This window comes from Hemitrygon akajei, chromosome 11, assembly GCF_048418815.1.
Source record: "Hemitrygon akajei chromosome 11, sHemAka1.3, whole genome shotgun sequence".
Taxonomy (NCBI): domain Eukaryota; kingdom Metazoa; phylum Chordata; class Chondrichthyes; order Myliobatiformes; family Dasyatidae; genus Hemitrygon; species Hemitrygon akajei.
The window spans coordinates 79,116,348-79,140,169 of record NC_133134.1 but is presented as its reverse complement, the minus strand read 5'-3'; the positions used below and the strand labels follow the sequence as shown (position 1 = coordinate 79,140,169).

Here is a 23,822-nt window from a genome sequence, read left to right as displayed (position 1 = left end):
GTACTGAGGGACAGAGGGATCTCGGTGAACAAGGGTAGGACACACTGTGAACGGTAGGGAGTACTGAGGGACAGAGGGATCTCGGTGTACAAGGGTAGGACACACTGTGAACGGTAGGGAGTACTGAGGGACAGAGGGATCTCGGTGAACAAGGGTAGGACACACTGTGAACGGTAGGGAGTACTGAGGGACAGAGGGATCTCGGTGAACAAGGGTAGGACACACTGTGAACGGTAGGGAGTACTGAGGGACAGAGGGATCTCGGTGTACAAGGGTAGGACACACTGTGAATGGTAGGGAGTACTGAGGGACAGAGGGATCTCGGTGAACAAGGGTAGGACACACTGTGAACGGTAGGGAGTACTGAGGGACAGAGGGACCTCGGTGTACAAGGGTAGGACACACTGTGAACGGTAGGGAGTACTGAGGGACAGAGGGATCTCGGTGAACAAGGGTAGGACACCCTGTGAACGGTAGGGAGGACTGAGGGACAGGGGGACCTCGGTGTACAAGGGTAGGTCACACGCTGTGAATGGTAGGGAGTTCTGAGGGACAGAGGGAACTCGGTGTACAAGAGTAGGACACACAGTGAACGGGTAGGGGGTACTGAGGGACAGAGCGACTTGGGTGTACAAGGGTAGGACACACACTGTGAACGGTAGGGAATACTGAGGGACAGAGGGACCTCGGTGTACAAGGGTAGGACACACTGTGAACGGTAGGGAGTACTGAGGGACAGAGGGACCTTGGTGTATGAGGGTAGGACACACACTGTGAACGGTAGGGAGTACTGAGGGACAGAGGGACCTTGGTGTATGAGGGTAGGACACACACTGTGAACGGTAGGGAGTACTGAGGGACAGAGGGACCTTGGTGTATGAGGGTAGGACACACACTGTGAACGGTAGGGAGTACTGAGGGACAGGGGGACCTCGGTGTATAAGGGTAGGAGACACTGTGAACAGTAGGGAGTACTGAGGGACAGAGGGACCTCGGTGTACAAGGGTAGGTCACACGCTGTGAATGGTAGGGAGTTCTGAGGGACAGAGGGAACTCGGTGTACAAGAGTAGGACACACAGTGAACGGTAGGGGGTACTGAGGGACAGAGGGACTTGGGTGTACAAGGGTAGGACACACACTGTGAACGGTAGGGAGTACTGAGGGACAGAGGGACCTCGGTGTTTGAGGGTAGGACACACTGTGAACAGTAGGGAATACTGAGGGACAGAGGGACCTCGGTGTACAAGGGTAGGACACACACTGTGAACGGTAGGGAGTACTGAGGGACAGAGGGACCTTGGTGTATGAGGGTAGGACACACACTGTGAACGGTAGGGAGTACTGAGGGACAGGGGGACCTCGGTGTATAAGGGTAGGAGACACTGTGAACAGTAGGGAGTACTGAGGGACAGAGGGACCTCGGTGTACAAGGGTAGGTCACACGCTGTGAATGGTAGGGAGTTCTGAGGGACAGAGGGAACTCGGTGTACAAGAGTAGGACACACAGTGAACGGTAGGGGGTACTGAGGGACAGAGGGACTTGGGTGTACAAGGGTAGGACACACACTGTGAACGGTAGGGAGTACTGAGGGACAGAGGGACCTCGGTGTTTGAGGGTAGGACACACTGTGAACAGTAGGGAATACTGAGGGACAGAGGGACCTCGGTGTACAAGGGTAGGACACACACTGTGAACGGTAGGGGAGTACTGAGGGACAGAGGGACCTTGGTGTATGAGGGTAGGACACACACTGTAAACGGTAGGGAGTACTGAGGGACAGAGGGACCTCGGTGTACAGGTCGAAGGATCCTTGAAGGTGGCAGCACAGATCAGGGGGTGAGGAAGGTGTACGGGAACTTGCCTGCATTTGCCGTATCACAGAATACAAGAGCAGGGAGGTTATGGTCTAACTTTATAAACCATTGGGAAGGCTGGAGCACCGTGTGCAGTTCCGGTCACAGGCTCTGGGATGGAGGTGACTGCACTGGAGAGGGTGCAGAGAAGATTGTCCAGGACGTTGTCTAGGATGGAAAGTTTCAGTTATGGAGAGAGATGGGAGGGACTGGGTCTGTTCTCCCTGGAGCGGAGGAAGCTGAGGAAGGACAAAATCAGGATGGTGGAGAGTCAGAGTCTTGTTCTCACTATGGGAATGTCAATTGGTCATTTTTTTTCCCCTTTTTTATTGATTGATTGATTAATTAATTAAATAAAGAATATTTATTATTATTATTCCTGTCATGTATAGCAAGAGTCAGTGAAAATCTGTTTCACAGGATTGGGGAATTACAACTAGATGGCAGAGGTTCAAAGTGAACGAGACGGCATGAACATCGTTAGCTCTAGGTTCCAGTCATTCGTCTGCCCTCCACCTTCTCTCTTTTGCCATTCTGACTCCCCTCTCAGCTCTTCTCTTCTCAGTGCCTGTCACCCCCCTCCTTCCCTGTAACCCACGGTCCACTCTCCTTCCCAATCAGGCTCCTTCTTCTTCAGCCCTTTATCCCTTCACTCTCAGCTCCTCCCTTCATCCCCTCTCCCCCACCCACCCACCTTCCCCCTCACCTGGCTTCACTATTACCTCCCAGACTGTACACCTCCCCCCCACCCCCACAATCTTCCTACTCTGGCTCTCCCCCCTCCTTTCAGTCCTGATGAAGAGTTCTGGCCTGAAATGTTGACTGTTCATTCCCCACCATAGATGCTGTTCTCCAGTACAAACTCTTTATTACAAATTACTATAAATTGCACATTTAGATGGAGACGTAACATAAAGGTTTTCACTCCTCATTTATATGAAGGATGTAAGAAATAGTCAATTCAATTCAATTCAATTCCTGACCTGCTAAGTTCCTCCAGCATTTAGTGTGTGTTAAAATGAAGAAGGAAGAATTTAACAGGAACCTGGGGGTTCCCAGAAGGTGGTCAGATAGGAAATGTTTAGAAGAATATGGGGCACACCTGGGCAAATGGGACTGGATCTTGGTTGGGCTGGATGTGTGTAACTTGTCTGGGAGTGTTGGGTAAAGGGGAAAAGGTGGACCTGGCTCTCACAGAGAGGGATTGGACTGGGGGAGAGGGTGGAGCGATACACGACAATGATGAAGGGTATGTCCATCTCCCCCATCCCCCAGCACCAAGAGAGGCATTACAAGGAGATCGATGGGATCCTGCATCGGACTAAGAGCACCCAGAGGCCGAGAGGAGGATCTGACGACGTTCCCCCGGCCATCGGAGAATGTTGATCCAGATTCAGAGCCTGGAGACACCCCCAAGGAAGGTCCAGGGTCACTGGGCAGTTCGGAGAGCACCACACCAGGCAGATGGACCCAGAGAGAGGTGAGGAACGGCAGGGATCTACACAGGTGAGGGTACATGCCCCAGCCCAGGGGAGAGGGATCGGTCAGGACCTTTGGCTATGCTGGGTGAGAACAGCCCTTTTTGAGAGTCTCTGAGCGATTTCCTGCCCTTTTTCACCCCCAGACACCTTGACAACAGCCAGGAAAACCCTGTCCACTGAAGCAGACATGAAGCTACTCTGGGGGAGGTATGCAACCATCCACACAAATGCCAGGTGCCTCACACCCTCCAACACTCAAACACCCTGCCTGCCCCAACTATGGCCCTTCGACCTTTCTAATCCATACCTTCTCAATCGCTCCCGGTATCATCCAATCATTGGCCAAGTTACCTGCACGAGCTGGCCCCATTTGCACGGATAGGAAAGGTTTAGAGGGATACGGACAGGTACACGGATAGGAAAGGTTCAGAGGGATACGGACAGGTACACGGATAGGAAAGGTTCAGAGGGATACGGACAGGTACACGGATAGGAAAGGTTCAGAGGGATACGGACAGGTACACGGATAGGAAAGGTTCAGAGGGATACGGACAGGTACACGGATAGGAAAGGTTCAGAGGGATACGGACAGGTACACGGATAGGAAAGGTTCAGAGGGATACGGACAGGTACACGGATAGGAAAGGTTTAGAGGGATACGGACAGGTACACGGATAGGAAAGGTTTAGAGGGATACGGACAGGTACACGGATAGGAAAGGTTTAGAGGGATACGGACAGGTACACAGATGGGAATGGTTTAGAGGGATACGGACGGGTACCCGGATAGGAAAGATTTAGAGGGATACGGACAGGTACACGGATAGGGAAGGTTTAGAGGGATACGGACAGGTACACGGATAGGGAAGGTTTAGAGGGATACGGACAGGTACACGGATAGGAAAGGTTTAGAGGGATACAGACAGTAAACGGATAGGAAAGGTTTAGAGGGATATGGACAGGGACTCGGATAGGAAAGGTTTAGAGGGATTAGAGGGATACGGACAGGGACACAGATGGGAATGGTTTAGAGGGATATGGACAGGTACACGGATAGGAAAGGTTCAGAGGGATACGGACAGGTACACGGATAGAAAAGGTTTAGAGGGATATGGACAGGTACACAGATGGGAATGGTTTAGAGGGATACGGACGGGTACCCGGATAGGAAAGGTTTAGAGGGATACGGACGGGTACACGGATAGGGAAGGTTTAGAGGGATACGGACAGGTACACAGATGGGAATGGTTTAGAGGGATACGGATGGGTACCCGGATAGGAAAGGTTTAGAGGGATACGGACGGGTACACGGATAGGAAAGGTTTAGAGGGATACGGACAGGTACACAGATGGGAATGGTTTAGAGGGATACGGACGGGTACCCGGATAGGAAAGATTTAGAGGGATACGGACAGGTACACGGATAGGGAAGGTTTAGAGGGATACGGACAGGTACACGGATAGGGAAGGTTTAGAGGGATACGGACAGGTACACGGATAGGAAAGGTTTAGAGGGATACAGACAGTAAACGGATAGGAAAGGTTTAGAGGGATATGGACAGGGACTCGGATAGGAAAGGTTTAGAGGGATTAGAGGGATACGGACAGGGACACAGATGGGAATGGTTTAGAGGGATACGGACGGGTACCCGGATAGGAAAGGTTTAGAGGGATACGGACAGGTACACGGATAGGAAAGGTTTAGAGGGATACGGACAGGTACACGGATAGGAAAGGTTTAGAGGGATACGGACAGGTACACGGATAGGAAAGGTTTAGAGGGATACGGACAGGTACACGGATAGGAAAGTTTTAGAGGGATACGGACAGGTACACGGATAGGAAAGGTTTAGAGGGATACGGACAGGTACACGGATAGGAAAGTTATAGAGGGATACGGACAGGTACACGGATAGGAAAGGTTTAGAGGGATACGGACAGGTACACGGATAGGAAAGGTTGAGAGGGATACGGACAGGTACACGGATAGGAAAGGTTTAGAGGGATACGGACAGGTACACGGATAGGAAAGGTTTAGAGGGATACGGACAGGTACACGGATAGGAAAGGTTTAGAGGGATACGGACAGGTACACAGATGGGAATGGTTTAGAGGGATACGGATGGGTACCCGGATAGGAAAGGTTTAGAGGGATACGGACGGGTACACGGATATGGAAGGTTTAGAGGGATACGGACAGGTACACAGATGGGAATGGTTTAGAGGGATACGGATGGGTACCCGGATAGGAAAGGTTTAGAGGGATATGAACAGGTACACGGATAGGAAAGGTTTAGAGGGATACGGACAGATACACGGATAGGAAAGATTTAGAGGGATACGGACAGGTACACGGATAGGAAAGGTTGAGAGGGATACGGACAGGTACACGGATAGGAAAGGTTGAGAGGGATACGGACAGGTACTCGGATAGGAAAGGTTTAGAGGGATTAGAGGGATACGGACAGGGACACAGATGGGAATGGTTTAGAGGGATACGGACGGGTACCCGGATAGGAAAGATTTAGAGGGATACGGACAGGTACACGGATAGGGAAGGTTTAGAGGGATACGGACAGGTACACGGATAGGGAAGGTTTAGAGGGATACGGACAGGTACACGGATAGGAAAGGTTTAGAGGGATACAGACAGTAAACGGATAGGAAAGGTTTAGAGGGATATGGACAGGGACTCGGATAGGAAAGGTTTAGAGGGATTAGAGGGATACGGACAGGGACACAGATGGGAATGGTTTAGAGGGATATGGACAGGTACACGGATAGGAAAGGTTCAGAGGGATACGGACAGGTACACGGATAGAAAAGGTTTAGAGGGATATGGACAGGTACACAGATGGGAATGGTTTAGAGGGATACGGACGGGTACCCGGATAGGAAAGGTTTAGAGGGATACGGACGGGTACACGGATAGGGAAGGTTTAGAGGGATACGGACAGGTACACAGATGGGAATGGTTTAGAGGGATACGGATGGGTACCCGGATAGGAAAGGTTTAGAGGGATACGGACGGGTACACGGATAGGAAAGGTTTAGAGGGATACGGACAGGTACACAGATGGGAATGGTTTAGAGGGATACGGACGGGTACCCGGATAGGAAAGATTTAGAGGGATACGGACAGGTACACGGATAGGGAAGGTTTAGAGGGATACGGACAGGTACACGGATAGGGAAGGTTTAGAGGGATACGGACAGGTACACGGATAGGAAAGGTTTAGAGGGATACAGACAGTAAACGGATAGGAAAGGTTTAGAGGGATATGGACAGGGACTCGGATAGGAAAGGTTTAGAGGGATTAGAGGGATACGGACAGGGACACAGATGGGAATGGTTTAGAGGGATACGGACGGGTACCCGGATAGGAAAGGTTTAGAGGGATACGGACAGGTACACGGATAGGAAAGGTTTAGAGGGATACGGACAGGTACACGGATAGGAAAGGTTTAGAGGGATACGGACAGGTACACGGATAGGAAAGGTTTAGAGGGATACGGACAGGTACACGGATAGGAAAGTTTTAGAGGGATACGGACAGGTACACGGATAGGAAAGGTTTAGAGGGATACGGACAGGTACACGGATAGGAAAGTTATAGAGGGATACGGACAGGTACACGGATAGGAAAGGTTTAGAGGGATACGGACAGGTACACGGATAGGAAAGGTTGAGAGGGATACGGACAGGTACACGGATAGGAAAGGTTTAGAGGGATACGGACAGGTACACGGATAGGAAAGGTTTAGAGGGATACGGACAGGTACACGGATAGGAAAGGTTTAGAGGGATACGGACAGGTACACAGATGGGAATGGTTTAGAGGGATACGGATGGGTACCCGGATAGGAAAGGTTTAGAGGGATACGGACGGGTACACGGATATGGAAGGTTTAGAGGGATACGGACAGGTACACAGATGGGAATGGTTTAGAGGGATACGGATGGGTACCCGGATAGGAAAGGTTTAGAGGGATATGAACAGGTACACGGATAGGAAAGGTTTAGAGGGATACGGACAGATACACGGATAGGAAAGATTTAGAGGGATACGGACAGGTACACGGATAGGAAAGGTTGAGAGGGATACGGACAGGTACACGGATAGGAAAGGTTGAGAGGGATACGGACAGGTACTCGGATAGGAAAGGTTTAGAGGGATTAGAGGGATACGGACAGGGACACAGATGGGAATGGTTTAGAGGGATACGGACGGGTACCCGGATAGGAAAGGTTTAGAGGGATACGGACAGGTACACGGATAGGAAAGGTTTAGAGGGATACGGACAGGTACACAGATAGGAAAGTTTTAGAGGGATACGGACAGGTACACGGATAGGAAAGGTTTAGAGGGATACGGACAGGTACACGGATAGGAAAGGTTTAGAGGGATACGGACGGGTACACGGATATGGAAGGTTTAGAGGGATACGGACAGGTACACAGATGGGAATGGTTTAGAGGGATACGGATGGGTACCCGGATAGGAAAGGTTTAGAGGGATATGAACAGGTACACGGATAGGAAAGGTTTAGAGGGATACGGACAGATACACGGATAGGAAAGATTTAGAGGGATACGGACAGGTACACGGATAGGGAAGGTTTAGAGGGATACGGACAGGTACACGGATAGGGAAGGTTTAGAGGGATACGGACAGGTACACGGATAGGAAAGGTTTAGAGGGATACGGACAGGTACACGGATAAGAAAGGTTTAGAGGAATATGGACAGGGACTCGGATAGGAAAGGTTTAGAGGGATTAGAGGGATATGGACAGGGACACAGATAGGAAAGGTTTAGAGGGATATGGACAGGTACACGGATAGGAAAGGTTCAGAGGGATACGGACAGGTACACGGATAGAAAAGGTTTAGAGGGATATGGACAGGTACACAGATGGGAATGGTTTAGAGGGATACGGACGGGTACCCGGATAGTGAAGGTTTAGAGGGATACGGACGGGTACACGGATAGGGAAGGTTTAGAGGGATACGGACAGGTACACAGATGGGAATGGTTTAGAGGGATACGGATGGGTACCCGGATAGGAAAGGTTTAGAGGGATACGGACGGGTACACGGATAGGAAAGGTTTAGAGGGATACGGACAGGTACACAGATGGGAATGGTTTAGAGGGAAACGGACGGGTACCCGGATAGGAAAGGTTTAGAGGGATACGGACGGGTACACGGATAGGGAAGGTTTAGAGGGATACGGACAGGTAGACAGAAGGGAATGGTTTAGAGGGATACGGATGGGTACACAGATGGGAATGGTTTAGAGGGATACGGATGGGTACCCGGATAGGAAAGGTTTAGAGGGATACGGACGGGTACCCGGATAGGAAAGGTTTAGAGGGATACGGACAGGTACACAGATGGGAATGGTTTAGAGGGATACGGACAGGTACACAGATGGGAATGGTTTAGAGGGATACGGACGGGTACCCGGATAGGAAAGGTTTAGAGGGATACGGACGGGTACATGGATAGGGAAGGTTTAGAGGGATACGGACAGGTACACAGATGGGAATGGTTTAGAGGGATACGGACGGGTACCCGGATAGGAAAGGTATAGAGGGATATGAACAGGTACACGGATAGGAAAGGTTTAGAGGGATACGGACAGGTACACGGATAGGAAAGGTTTAGAGGGATACTGACAGGTACACGGATAGGAAAGGTTTAGAGGGATACGGACAGGTACATGGATAGGAAAGGTTTAGAGGGATACGGACAGGTACACGGATAGGAAAGGTTTACAGGGATACGGACAGGTACACGGATGGGAATGGTTTAGAGGGATATGGACGGGTACCCGGATAGGAAAGATTTAGAGGGATACGGACAGGTACACGGATAGGGAAGGTTTAGAGGGATACGGACAGGTACATGGATAGGGAAGGTTTAGAGGGATACGGACAGGTACACGGATAGGAAAGGTTTAGAGGGATACAGACAGGTACACGGATAGGAAAGGTTTAGAGGGATATGGACAGGGACTCGGATAGGAAAGGTTTAGAGGGATTAGAGGGATACGGACAGGGACACAGATAGGAAAGGTTTAGAGGGATATGGACAGGTACACGGATAGGAAAGGTTTAGAGGGATATGGACAGGTACACGGATAGGAAGGGTTCAGAGGGATACGGACAGGTACACGGATAGGAAAGGTTTAGAGGGATATGGACAGGTACACGGATAGGAAAGGTTTAGAGGGATACAGACAGTAAACGGATAGGAAAGGTTTAGAGGGATATGGACAGGGACTCGGATAGGAAAGGTTTAGAGGGATTAGAGGGATACGGACAGGGACACAGATGGGAATGGTTTAGAGGGATACGGACGGGTACCCGGATAGGAAAGGTTTAGAGGGATACGGACGGGTACCCGGATAGGAAAGGTTTAGAGGGATACGGACGGGTACACGGATAGGGAAGGTTTAGAGGGATACGGACAGGTAGACAGAAGGGAATGGTTTAGAGGGATACGGATGGGTACACAGATGGGAATGGTTTAGAGGGATACGGATGGGTACCCGGATAGGAAAGGTTTAGAGGGATACGGACGGGTACCCGGATAGGAAAGGTTTAGAGGGATACGGACAGGTACACAGATGGGAATGGTTTAGAGGGATACGGACAGGTACACAGATGGGAATGGTTTAGAGGGATACGGACGGGTACCCGGATAGGAAAGGTTTAGAGGGATACGGACGGGTACATGGATAGGGAAGGTTTAGAGGGATACGGACTGGTACACAGATGGGAATGGTTTAGAGGGATACGGACGGGTACCCGGATAGGAAAGGTATAGAGGGATATGAACAGGTACACGGATAGGAAAGGTTTAGAGGGATACGGACAGGTACACGGATAGGAAAGGTTTAGAGGGATACGGACAGGTACACGGATAGGAAAGGTTTAGAGGGATACGGACAGGTACATGGATAGGAAAGGTTTAGAGGGATACGGACAGGTACACGGATAGGAAAGGTTTAGAGGGATACGGACAGGTACACGGATGGGAATGGTTTAGAGGGATATGGACGGGTACCCGGATAGGAAAGGTTTAGAGGGATACAGACAGGTACACGGATAGGAAAGGTTTAGAGGGATATGGACAGGGACTCGGATAGGAAAGGTTTAGAGGGATTAGAGGGATACGGACAGGGACACAGATAGGAAAGGTTTAGAGGGATATGGACAGGTACACGGATAGGAAAGGTTTAGAGGGATATGGACAGGTACACGGATAGGAAGGGTTCAGAGGGATACGGACAGGTACACGGATAGGAAAGGTTTAGAGGGATATGGACAGGTACATGGATAGGAAAGGTTTAGAGGGATACGGACGGGTACACGGATAGGGAAGGTTTAGAGGGATACGGACAGGTACACAGATGGGAATGGTTTAGAGGGATACGGATGGGTACCCGGATAGGAAAGGTTTAGAGGGATACGGACGGGTACACGGATAGGAAAGGTTTAGAGGGATACGGACAGGTACACAGATGGGAATGGTTTAGAGGGATACGGACGGGTACCCGGATAGGAAAGGTTTAGAGGGATACGGACGGGTACACGGATAGGGAAGGTTTAGAGGGATACGGACAGGTACACAGATGGGAATGGTTTAGAGGGATACGGATGGGTACCCGGATAGGAAAGGTTTAGAGGGATATGAACAGGTACACGGATAGGAAAGGTTTAGAGGGATACGGACAGATACACGGATAGGAAAGGTTTAGAGGGATACGGACAGGTACACAGATGGGAATGGTTTAGAGAGATACGGACGGGTACCCGGATAGGAAAGATTTAGAGGGATACGGATAGGTACATTGAGAGGGAAGGTTCAGAGGGATACGGACAGGTACACGGATAGGAAAGGTTTAGAGGGATACGGACAGGTACACGGATAGGAAAGGTTTAGAGGGATATGGACAGGGACTCAGATAGGAAAGGTTTAGAGGGATATGGACAGGTACACGGATAGGAAAGGTTTAGAGGGATACGGACAGGTACACGGATAGGAAAGGTTTAGAGGGATACGGACAGGGACACGGATAGGAAAGGTTTAGAGGGATACGGACAGGGACACGGATAGGAAAGGTTTAGAGGGATATGGACAGGTACACGGATAGGAAAGGTTTAGAGGGATATGGACAGGTCGACAGATAAGAAAGTTTTAGAGGGATATGGACAGGTCAACAGATAAGAAAGGTTTAGAGGGATATGGGACAATCTCAGCTGGACGAGTTGTTCCTCTGGTGGGTAACTCTATTTTGGCCTCAGGACCAGTTCCCTCCATGTTCCTCTGAATGGCAAACTGATCCCAGAGGTCCTTCCAGCTCTGTCTCGGCTTCCACAGCTCTCGGGGATGGTGATGTTCTAAAGACTGGGGACCCTATACCTCTAATCACAGTCAGTGGGTAACCCCTCATTCCTGAAGCAAGGTCTAGGCTCCCCTTCAGAAGGTGAGCATCCCATTGAATGATGGTTCGACGAACTCTCCTTCACTGGAGTGCAGATGCCCACGCGCCTTCCTGTCGGGTTGGCTTTCACAAGCTGGGAGCTGGAACGGAAGGCTCCCTTCCTGTCCCATCAGCTGCCACACTGGGGGAAGCCGGTGGACTACTGGGTCGGGAGAGGATGGTTGAGGGTGACGGGGAAGGCTCACCTGTTCTTGTCCCATCCTCAGCATCCTGACATACATTATGAAGACATCCACAAGATCCTGGAGCGTAAGCATGGTGTCCAGGAAGCGGGAGGACGGGCCGCCATTCCCAGGAGTCTGGAGGTGTCCGAGGGCTCAGACGTGACAGACAGTGACCTTGGTACCGCAGAGAATGTTCATCTCTGGGGGGCAAAGGATGCAAGCTGGAACAGCAGCAACTCCCAGGAGGTAAGGAGCCCTCATCCCCCCATCCCACTTCTCCACCCTCTGAGATTCCCAGGAAATATTCAGGGATGACTGATACCGAGCATTCTATATCCCTCTGTGGTCTCCGCATTACCTCCCTTTCTCGCAGCATCCCATCCCAGTTGAGAATTTCCATCGCTAAAGTAGCACACTCGGCCCCTCCAGTCCTGTTTGCCCACGTCTTGGCAGATTCAGACATGGGATCAGCCTCCAGCATCCTTCCGCCTTCCCTCACGGATCCAAAATCCACCTCCCCACGTCTTGAAAACATCCAAAGACTCTGCTTCCATATCCCTCGTAGGCAGGAAACTCTTTGCAATGATAAACACCGTTTCCTGTCCATTTCAAACCAGTGATCCCCCACCCCACCCCCATCCCATTCTTAAACAGCGGCTCCTGGTTCTAGGTTCTGTAAGAAACACCGATTCTTGTCCGGAGCCCAGGGGATAAAACCTGTCTCAGTAAATAGATTAGATAGGTAGATTGATAAGTGAAATATTTTTAAAAACAGGCCTGGTAGCATAGTGCCAGATGTAAATATGATTGGGGTTCAATCCCCATCACTGGCTGTAAGGAGTTTGCATGTCTGCCCCGTGCCCCTGTCAGTTTCCTCCCACATTCCAAAGATATATTGGTCAGGGTTAGAGTTAGTAAGTCGTGGGCATGCTATGTTGACGCTGGACAAGTGTCGACACCTGTGGACTGCCCCCTGCACATCTCGGACCATGTTGTTTATTGATGCAAACGACGTGTTTCACTGTGTGTCACAATGTTTCAATCCACGTGTAACAAACAAAGCTAATCTTCAAAGTTCCAGGTCAATTTGTTATCGATGTTTGGATAGGAAAGGGTTAGAGAGGTAACGGGCCAGACACAGACAAACGGTTCAATGTCGAAGGGAATCTTGATTAGCGCGGACCGGTTGGGCGGAAAGGCCTGTTTCAGCGCTGTGTGGCTCTCTGAGGGGTTTTAGGTGTTCAGCTGGACACGTCTTTGTTGCTGACAGAGCTTCTGCCTCCCCAGCAGTGTGTTCCACCTACTCACCCCTCACCCCTCTCGGGGGGAAGAGGGTCTCTTTCAAATTCCTCCCACTCTCTTCCCCCTTATGCTAAATGCAGCTCCTCGAGTTGTCTCAACTTGGCGAAGGTATCTCACAACCCACCACGGGCCATAAGATACAGGGACAGTAGTACCTGGAATGAGCTGCCAGAGGAAGTGGTCGAGGTGGGTACAAGTGCAATATTAGAAAGTATTTTGATAGGTACATGAACCAAAGACAGGCATTGGGAATTAGCAGGAAGGATGCTGTGGTTAGCATGGATCCAATGGGCCAACTGTTTCCACACTGTGAAACATTAATGGACCACTTGCCCTCGTCCCTTCCCCCAGTGTCCTGAGGGACATTATGAGGAGATTCCCGAGGTTCTGAGGAGGAAGCGGAGCGGCCAGGAAGTGCCAGGAAGGGCCGGCGTTCTCAAGGGGACAGAGGCATCCGAAGGGACGAGAAGGCTGGACAGTAACCCCGGAGCCACAGGGAACGAACGTCTCTGGGGAGAGGAGGACGTGGCCAGGAACAGCGTTCACTATCAGGAGGTATGTACCTTTCCCAGTGATCCATGAGATTCCCAGGAAAAACTCAGTAATGACCCTGGTGCCCTTCACCCAACCCACCTCTCTCTCTCTCTCTCTCTCTCTCTCTCTCTAACCCTCCCACCCATGGCTGAGACTTTCTACTCCCTGAAATCCCTCGGATCCCAGACTCTCCGAATGACGGAAATACCCTCTCCACATCTGCTCTGATGAGGCCTTTCTGTATCCAGGAGGTTTCAATGAGATTCCACCCCTATCCCCCCCCTGAACTCCATCAAATACAGGCCCAGAGATGTCACACACTGCCTGTACCTGTCGGAGCTCGAGATATCCCAGTCCACAGGTCAGAGCTGAGTACAATTAGAACTTTAATGGGGCACTCAGACAGGTAGATGGATAGAAGACGTTTAGAGGGATTGAGGTCAAATGTCAGCAAATGGGACTAGCTAGGTTGGGACCTTAGATGACATCAATATTGATACCAGATTAGGGCGTCTGGTTGATCGTGAAGCAGGTTACAATGAATCACAAAGAGATGGTGATAAGTCGGGGAACTGCGCAGAGGAATGGTAAATGGATTTCAACTTGGATTAGTGTGAGGTGGTGCATTTAGAACATTCAAACCAGGGTAGGATCTAGACAGTGGATGTCAGGGCTCCGACGAGGGTTGTGGATCAGGGGAACCTGGGAATACAAAAGCACAGTTCACTGAAAGAAGCCACACCAGTGGACAGGGTGGTTTAGCTCGCTGGCCTTCTTCAGTCACGCCGTTTAGTTTAGGAGGAAGGACATTACGTTGCAGTTGTCTAAGTCGTTGGTGAGGCCGCACTTGTACAAAAGAAATTCTGCAGACGCTGGAAATCTTGAGCAACACACTCAGCGGGTCAGGCAGCATCTATGGAGGTGGTATAGTGTAGTTTTGGTCACCCTCCTAAAGGAAAGACATTGCCAAGCTGGGGAGGATGTGTAATGAGGGTACAGCCTAGAGCAAAGACCTGACACAGCGAGTGGAGAGCTTGGCCAGGGTGGATCTTTATTCCCTGGAGTGTAGGAGATTCAGCGGTGACCTCATGAGGGGTATGAGGAAGGTGGATGGTCACAGTCTTTACCCTAGGGCGGGGGCTCCAAAACTCAACGGCAAAGATACAAGATGGAGGCAAGAGATTTCAAAGTGAGTTGAGAGGTAATGTCTTTACACAGAGAGGAGCGAGATGAAGTGGCCCAGGTGGGTACAACACGAGCCATTTTGATAGGTACATGGAGGGGAGGGGCTTGGAGTGTTACGGACTGAGGACAGGAAACTGACATGTTTGGCATGGACCAGATGGGCTGAAGGGCCTGTCTCCACATGTATCACACGGATGGATAACCTGCCCTCATTCTGTCCCCAGCGTCCTGAGGGACATTATGAGGAAATTTCCGATATCTTGAGGAGGAAGCGGAGTGGCCACGGAGTAGGAGGACGGACCAGAGTTCCTGGGGAGGCAGAGGCGTCTGAGGAGCCAGGAACGCCAGACGATGACTACGGAGCCACAGAGAACACAGCTGGAAATAGTGGTCACTATCAGGTCAGGAGCTTCCTACTTCACCTCAAGATTTCTAGGGGAGATCCAGTTTTCTTGGACTGATAGCTCTGTGGCATCTGCCCTCTGCACTTCTCTCTCCAACCATCCCACCCCTGGATGAGACTTTCTGTTCCCTGAATTAGGCTGTGTCCTCAGATCCCAGTCTCTTTGAATGATGGAAACACCCTCTCCTTCACATGCTCTACCAGTCTGTTGTCAGTACAATCTTCTGGGTATGAGGAAGGTGGGTTGTCGTAGTCTTTACCCCAGGGCTAAGGCTACAAACTCAACAGCACAGATACACAGATAAGAGGGGAGAGATTTCAAAGAGACCTTATTGGTAATTCTTCACACAGAGGGTAGTGGGAACCTGGAAAGAGCCACCGGAGGAAGTGGTCAAGATGTTGGCCACGAAGGGACTAAAATATGGAAGAAAACATTGAACTCAAATGGGTTAAGGATGGGGGAAGTAGACAAACCAGATGTTTTTGTTCTTGGCATGTGCTTGAAGGAATGGAGGCCGCCATTTTGTGAAGCTATTGCGTAATTTTCATTTTTGTGAGCTGTCTTGGGACTAGTTTTGCTCAGAAATAGTTCCATTGAAATACTTTAAAATGAACACAGTGATCCTCCTGATAATCTGCTGGTCTCAAAATAATTTCCATTTAAGAAGTTAGTTGTGAGGTGTTCTTTGGTACGACTGAATACGCAGGTTTATGAAGAGGGGAGTTTGTGCCTGACATAACTGGCCGGTTCGGAACAGAGACATTAGTTAACAGTTGTCACTTGCAGTAGGGCAGTAAAATGACCCGGCCCAATGGGAGTCGGACACAGGTCAGTCAGATAACCTCGAGCCTACGAGACTAAAAGCAACATCAAACAATGAGGGAAGACTGTAAGAATGAAGGGCTTCAATACAAAGTGGCGAGATCTCCAGACACGGAGTATGGCAAGGAAGAGCTCCATGCCAGGGACTGAGAGAAAAATTTAGCCAAATGGGGATCCTCTAATTTGGCGTTATAAATTGGAAAAGTGGTCTGAGAGAGTATTGGTACAGAGGGAACAGTCGAATTCATGTTTTAAGTTGTTGGCCTGGGATCAACATAATTACATTGTGATTTGTGCAATGTGCAAACTTTGATTAGTTAAGTGTTGCATTGTGAATTGCCTAACCCAGATTGCAACACGAGAGGCATTTTGATAGGTATATGGAGGGGAGGGGCTTGGAGGGTTACGGACTGAGGACGGGGAACTGGAACCAGCAGGGAGGATGCTGTGGTCAGCAAGGACTAAATGGGCTGAAGGGCCTGTCTCCACATGTATCACACCGATGGATAACCTGCCCTTGTTCTGTCCCCAGCGTCCTGAGGGACATTATGAGGAAATTCCCATTATCTTGAGGAGGAAGCGGAGTGTGCAGGAAGTGGGAGGACGGGCCGGAGTTCCTGGGCAGTCAGAGGCATGCAAGGGGCCAGTAACGCTGGACAGCGACCCCAGAACCACAGGGAACGTAGGTCTCTGGGGAGCGAAGGACATGGCCGGGAACAGTAGCAACTATCAGGAGGTAAGGAGCACCCCCCCCCCCACCCTAACACTCTCAAGAAAAGTTCAGAAACAGCATCTCTGCCCCTTTGCCCACCTCCTGACTTTCTCTGGCTGAGATTTCCAACTCCCTGATTAGGCCATGCCCTCACATCCCAGGCACTCTGATGGAAGGAAACACACTCTCTCCACATCCTCTCTGTCCAGGCCCTTCAGTATCTGGAAGCTTTCAATAAGTATCTCCCTTTCATCTTTCTAACTGCCATAATTTTGTCCACCTCAGTCCACTGCCTCGTGCCGAGTACATCACAACCTTTAAGAGTCACCTAGTCAGGCACACAGAGAGGAAATATTTAGAGGGATACTGGCAAATGGGACTGGCTCAAGTTGGGCCAAAGGCCTGTTTCTGTGCTGTCTGACTCTGTGACTTAATCATGTTACCAATTAATGTCTAATTCCAGAGAACACAGACCCAGTCTCTCCAGATAGCTCCATCCAGGAGATGAACCTTCTCCGCACCTACCCTGTTGGTCTGGGATCTGGTAAATTACAATCCTGTCCGCCTCCTCCACAGACACGCTCTGTCCGACCCTTCCTCTGTGGAGAACTCCTGGGTGCCCCCCCCCCCCCACTTCCCAGCGACGTATGGGGTCAGTGGATTAACTGGATGCTGTAAATTGCCCCTCTAGTGTGTGGATGAGGGGTTAAATTGCCCCGGGGGGGGGGGGGAGAATGAAATGGGGATGGATGTAAATGTCTGGTTGGTGGTTGGCACGGACTGGGTGGGCCAAAGGGCCTGTTTTGATGAATGGAAGGTAATAATTTGGCCCTTCCAACCCTCCAATCCTGCTGGGAGAATTGGGAGTGGGGCTGGGAAAGGGGAACACTAACAGATTACTTGACATTGCCATGTCCCCAGCACTCCGAAGGACATTACGAGGAGATTCCTGGGATCCTGAGGAAGAAGCAGAACAGCCAGGAAGCAGGTGCACGGGCCGGTGCTCCGAGGCGGCCAGAACTGCTGAACAGTGACCCCAGAGCAACAGAGAACGTTCGACTCCAGGGGGAGGATGTGGCTGGGAACAGCAGTCACTATCAGGAGGTAAGGGCCCTTCCTAATCCACCCCAAGATTCCTGAGAAAAGCTAAGTAATAACTCCTGACCTTCCTGGAGCGTCCCCAGTATTCCCTGTAGTCTTTGCCCATTTCCCCCATTTCGCCTCCCTCTCTCCAGCTGTCCCACTCCATGGTGGACACCTCCCACTCCCTAAGATAAGCCCTCAGAGTCTCCCCTCGGATCCCGGACTCTCCAAATAATGGAAACATCCTCACCATGTCTGATCCGTTGAGGTCTTTAGGTGTCTGGGAGGTTTGAATGAGATCCAACCAATGCCCCCCATCCTTCTGAGCTCTACTGAGATGCCAAACTCTCAAACTACTCAATCCGCACTGCTCAGTCTACAAGCTAGAGGAGAGCGCAATTACAACATCGAGGGGATTCTTAGGAAGGGGCACTTACGGATTGGAAAAGTTTAGAAGGATACGGATGGGCCAAACGTGGGCAAACGCAGGAAGTGACTTTGGTCAGCTTGGATAACAACCCCTCCTCCCCACCACCTCCTTGCACGTGCAGACTCAGCAGAGAAAGTCAGCTCGAACCTGAGGTCTCCGGAGCGGTTTTCCGGCCAATCCCGGCCACAGACAACTGGCCTTCCCCTCCCCCAGGCCCAAAGTCAAGCCTGTGGATGATGCTGGGTGTGAGCCGGTGGCTGTGGGGAGGGAAAACAGACCTTTCCAGTCCTGGTCTTCGCCCTCTGGCCTGCTAGGAGGGACCTCAACCCTGCACTGGCACTCTCACTCCCGAGTGCACGGCCTGATCTCGTAACTCAAGGCAGGGTCCTGGTGCGAGGAGGAGATAAACAGGGCCTGGAGCTTGAGTGCAGGACAATCCCATGTCACTGGAGACTGGAGATGGAATCCATCGTGCCAGTTGGACCTCTCTCCTGTGCTGCATTCTGGCCTGGAATGGGCAGGGGGTCAGTGGGGCAGGGTGTTACCATGGCGTGGGATTGGCGTCACAGGAGTGCGTGATTGAAACGGTCCCTGACCTCAACCCTCCTTCCATGGCAGATCGACGAAATGCGGCGGGTGAGGGATCTCCTTAGCCGCCCGGTGCCCAGGCCGCCCACGGCCACCAACACCGCAGTGAAGAAGCCGAAACGTCATGTTTATACAGAGCCAGATCTGGCACCGGGCCGAGGGCCTCGCTGGGCATCGGGAGGGACACACACCTACGCTGAACCAGGCGAGGGGACGCGGGGCAGTGGTGATGGGAGCCCGGGCAGACGGGAGACCCGCCACCAGTATACAGAGCTGGAGCCACGGCTGGGACGGAGCACCAACTACTACACACCCGACCCCACCCGGGGGCCTGCCATGGCAATGACCTCTAACACTGTGGCCCAACTCCCACTGGACTCTGCTAGCACGACATTCAATCCCAGGATCCAATCAATACCAGGCCCTGACAAAGGCCTGTGTCCTGCCGACCTGACGAATGATCCCAAACTCCGGCCTCTGCCTGACCCTAAGGGAAAATTCAGACCCTTTGCCCCTACTTCTGACCTGGTGGCCCGGCCTTTGCCAGAACCTGATTGGAGCTTGAGGCCTGATGACCTGACATTTGACTCGACGGCCCGGCCTTTGCTAGACCCTGCCGAACCTAACCCTGACCTCAACACCAAAACTAGGACCCTCCCTGACCCCAAGGGGAGCCTGAGGCCAGCTGCCCTGACCTTTGAGCCCACATTCCGGCCTTTGCCAGACCCTGATTTAAGCCTCAGGCCTTCTGACCTGACCTTTAACCCCAAAACCCAGCCACTGCCTGACCCTAAGGGGAGATTCAGACCCGCTGCCCCTACTTCTGACCTGGTGGCCCGGCCTTTGCCAGAACCTGATTGGAGCTTGAGGCCTGATGACCTGACATTTGACTCGACGGCCCGGCCTTTGCTAGACCCTGCCGAACCTAACCCTGACCTCAACACCAAAACTAGGACCCTCCCTGACCCCAAGGGGAGCCTGAGGCCAGCTGCCCTGACCTTTGAGCCCACATTCCGGCCTTTGCCAGACCCTGATTTAAGCCTCAGGCCTTCTGACCTGACCTTTAACCCCAAAACCCAGCCACTGCCTGACCCTAAGGGGAGATTCAGACCCGCTGCCCCTACTTCTGACCTGGTGGCCCGGCCTTTGCCAGAACCTGATTGGAGCTTGAGGCCTGATGACCTGACATTTGACTCGACGGCCCGGCCTTTGCTAGACCCTGCCGAACCTAACCCTGACCTCAACACCAAAACTAGGACCCTCCCTGACCCCAAGGGGAGCCTGAGGCCAGCTGCCCTGACCTTTGAGCCCACATTCCGGCCTTTGCCAGACCCTGATTTAAGCCTCAGGCCTTCTGACCTGACCTTTAACCCCAAAACCCAGCCACTGCCTGACCCTAAGGGGAGATTCAGACCAGCTGCCCCTACTTCTGACCTGGTGGCCCGGCCTTTGCCAGAACCTGATTGGAGCTTGAGGCCTGATGTCCTGACATTTGACTCGACGGCCCGGCCTTTGCTAGACCCTGCCGAACCTAACCCTGACCTCAACACCAAAACTAGGACCCTCCCTGACCCCAAGGGGAGCCTGAGGCCAGCTGCCCTGACCTTTAACCCCAAAACCCAGCCACTGCCTGACCCTAGAGGAAGTGTGATGCCTACTGACCTGACCTCTGAATCCAAAACCCAGCCAATGCCAGAGGCTGATTGGAGCTTGAGCCTTGCTGACCTGACCTCTGACCAGATGGTCCGGGCCTTGCCAGAGCCTGAATGGAACCCAACACCTACGGGCCCAAAAGCCCAGCCACTGCCTGACCCCGAGGGAAATCTCAGGCCTGCTATGCTGACCTCTGACACCACAGCTCGACCAAATTCTGATCAGAGCCTGAGGCCCATCAACCAGACCTCTGACCCTGGCTCCCCACAACCAGAGAATCCTGACCTCAAGACTGGCCGGAGCCCGCGACCCCGCATTCCTGCCAAGCCGTCTGCTATTTCTGATCCAGCCATTCAGCAAGCACCGGGGCCTGAGCACGGTCCCCGGTCTGGGGAGGCTGCTCCACCCATCTACGCCCAGCCAATGCGGAGACGCCGTGGCCCCGCGCCCCAGCTTGACAATGCAGTGTACGGGGCCTTGCCCAGTGCTCCGAGGCCCACTCCCCGCCCAGAGGTTCAACCCAGGCCAGTTCCCCGGTCTTTGGGTACTCGGCCAAGCCCAGGGCCAGGCTCTCCAGAGGTCATGTCCAGGCCTGTCCCCAACCCACCCAAGGAAGCACTGAGACGAGTCCCTGCCCCACTGGGTACAAGCCCGAAACCAGGCCTCAGCCCATTGGAGAACACTCTATCAGGTCCCGGGCCAGCAGATACAGCCCAGAGAGTAGACCTCAGCCCATTGGATGCAGGGCTGAGACCAGTCCCTGTCCCATCACAGAGCGTAGCGAGGCGAGTGCATGGCCCACTGGAAAACATCCCGAGACCGGGCCCCAGCCTGCAGGACACTGACCTGAGGCGGGTCCCTGGTCCATTGGATACAAGCCTGAGACCAGCTCCCAGGCCACCAGAGAGCCGGCTGCGCCCATGCCCCCCAGGACGCTCGGGCTCACCAAGACGGAGTGCAGTACGCCCTGACTCTGTGGAGACGGATGCCAACCTGTATGAGAGTGTTCTAGACTACCAGCGACCTTCCCCAACCTGCAGAAGGGTAAGAGCTCTGAATTATCCTGTGTTCAACTTGAAGGGTAGGGTGGAGGGGTAAGGGAATGGTGTCAAGTGCCTCCATCTCCAACCTCCATCCCAGCAGATCTCAGGCACCTGGGAGTGGGGGTGAGTATGGTCCAGTGTTTGACTGAGGTTCTTTGACATTGATAGTGCCTGGTTGCGGTAGAGGTATCTACCATCTTCCCAAGGCCTACAGTCATCGGTAGAGATTGGCAGCTGAACTGAGTGGTGATTACGTTGCACTGAGGCCTAGCATTATCGATAGAGCCTGGGAGTAGGATTGAGAGATCTCCATCATCATCCCAAGCCCCTGTGATCTTGGTAGAGCTGGGGGAGAGAGACTGAGTAGTGACCAGTGTCTAATGGAGGCCTTGAATCATAGATGGAGCCTGGGAGTGGTATTGAGTGGACTCATGCAGCACCAAGGGCTTGGAGGAGGAGGGAGGGAGGGCCCTTCCTCCAGGCTTGGGGAGTGGGTATGCGCTCCATCCCCACCAGGGGGTTCCACAGCCCACAGTATAGATCCTGGATGTCCCATCTCCAGTTCATTTTATAAATTCAGCCTTTGCTTCATTAGTTATGGGAAACCAAAGGCAGGGCTGAGAACAACTCGGTGAGCAGGGAGTGAGGGGCCTCGGGGACGGGGCTGAAAGACTCACGCTCATACAAGCAATGGGCACTGCTCGGCTGGGTAACCTTGAGCACAAAATCATACAGCACGGGAACAAGCCCCTCAGACCACCATGTTGTACTGAACTATAAATGGCCAACTAAACTAACCTCTCCTCCCAATATAATGGCCATCTCCCTCCAGTGAGTAATGTGAGCCTCTGAAACATCTTCAGCTACCTTCCCCATCACCCAGGTGCCTACATCTCCTTTGAACTTTGAACAGCCAGCATCTTTTTCCTGGGGCTAAAATGTCATACACTAGAGGGCCTGCATTTAAGGTGCGAGGGGCGAAGTTCAAAGATTTCTTTTAAACACATAGATCACAGCTCATGACCTTGCCCCACGCTTGGCTCTGCTGGCCTGGGATCTCTCTATTCCTCTGCAGGGCGAGCCCTGACTCAGCGCCACGCCAGGAGCAGGACGCACGGCCGAGAAGGACCAAGAGCCGATGGGTTGGTGGACGTTGGAGAGGGATAGAAGCAAGGGTCTCATCTTTCCTCCCCTCCCAACCATGCACGCTGGTTGAGCTGACACACTGCGCTCGGCAGTCTGGAATCATCTTTCGTGAGTCAGTGAGAACTGGGGACGGGAGGAGGCCCTCTTGTACTCTTCTGTTCAGAACGCTGGCCCTCTGAAGTGTGTTCAGCCCACTGGCCCAGCCGAGGCTCGGAAGAGTCACGGGCCATTGAACAAAAGTTTGCTGGGGGGGTGTGGGATTCATCCCCTCCAGCTGCCAACCTCCTTCCCGGAAAGTGTGGGAACTGAAAAGTCAACAGCTACAGAGGCTGAGATGAGAACAGGCAACACTGGGTCAGTCAGCATCTATGGAGTCAAACACTCAACGCTTGGGGTCTGTGGTCAGCTCTCAAGCTCCTATCGAAATATGTATGGCATCTTCAACCTTGAGGTTCTTCTTCCTGCAGGCACCCACAAAACAGAGAAATACCATGGAAGTTGCAGGGAAAAAAGACGCTCAACAGCAGCGACAGAATCCAACGTGTAAACGAGGACAAATCGAGTAAATGGAAAAAATGTGAAAAGTTGTAAAGCCCCGAAAGCAAGACTACAGGCTGCTCCAATGGAGAGCTGAAACATCAGCTCTCTCTCTCTCTCCACAGATGCTGCTTGACCTGCTGAGTATTTCCAGTGATTGCTGGGCTTGATATTTTAATTCACCCCGTTTATCTCTTGTCTAAGTGTATGAGACGCTTCTTAACTTAAAAATTCGTCTCCTCGCCAGGTTTGTTTTCACTATCTTACGGGATGTGAAATTTGTTGTTTAGCAGCAGCAGTACAAAGACATAAAATTGCTGTAAGTGACCGAAAACAATAAACCGTGCATCAAAAGCAGAACGAGCAGTG

General features: G+C 51.9%; 1 protein-coding gene across 1 annotated transcript in view; it reads left to right on the top strand.

The window, feature by feature from the left end:
* LOC140735749 (uncharacterized) overlaps positions 1–23,822 on the top strand; it is a 25,437-nt gene extending 1,615 nt beyond the window's left edge. The window contains exons 2-9 of the mRNA XM_073061194.1: positions 3,131–3,335; positions 12,057–12,260; positions 13,668–13,871; positions 15,260–15,436; positions 16,794–16,997; positions 17,895–18,077; positions 19,105–21,771; positions 22,846–23,822. Coding sequence (XP_072917295.1) covers positions 3,159–3,335; positions 12,057–12,260; positions 13,668–13,871; positions 15,260–15,436; positions 16,794–16,997; positions 17,895–18,077; positions 19,105–21,771; positions 22,846–22,857 — 3,828 coding nt within the window. The 5' untranslated portion in view covers positions 3,131–3,158 and the 3' untranslated portion in view covers positions 22,858–23,822. The remainder of the gene's footprint in view (positions 1–3,130; positions 3,336–12,056; positions 12,261–13,667; positions 13,872–15,259; positions 15,437–16,793; positions 16,998–17,894; positions 18,078–19,104; positions 21,772–22,845) is intronic.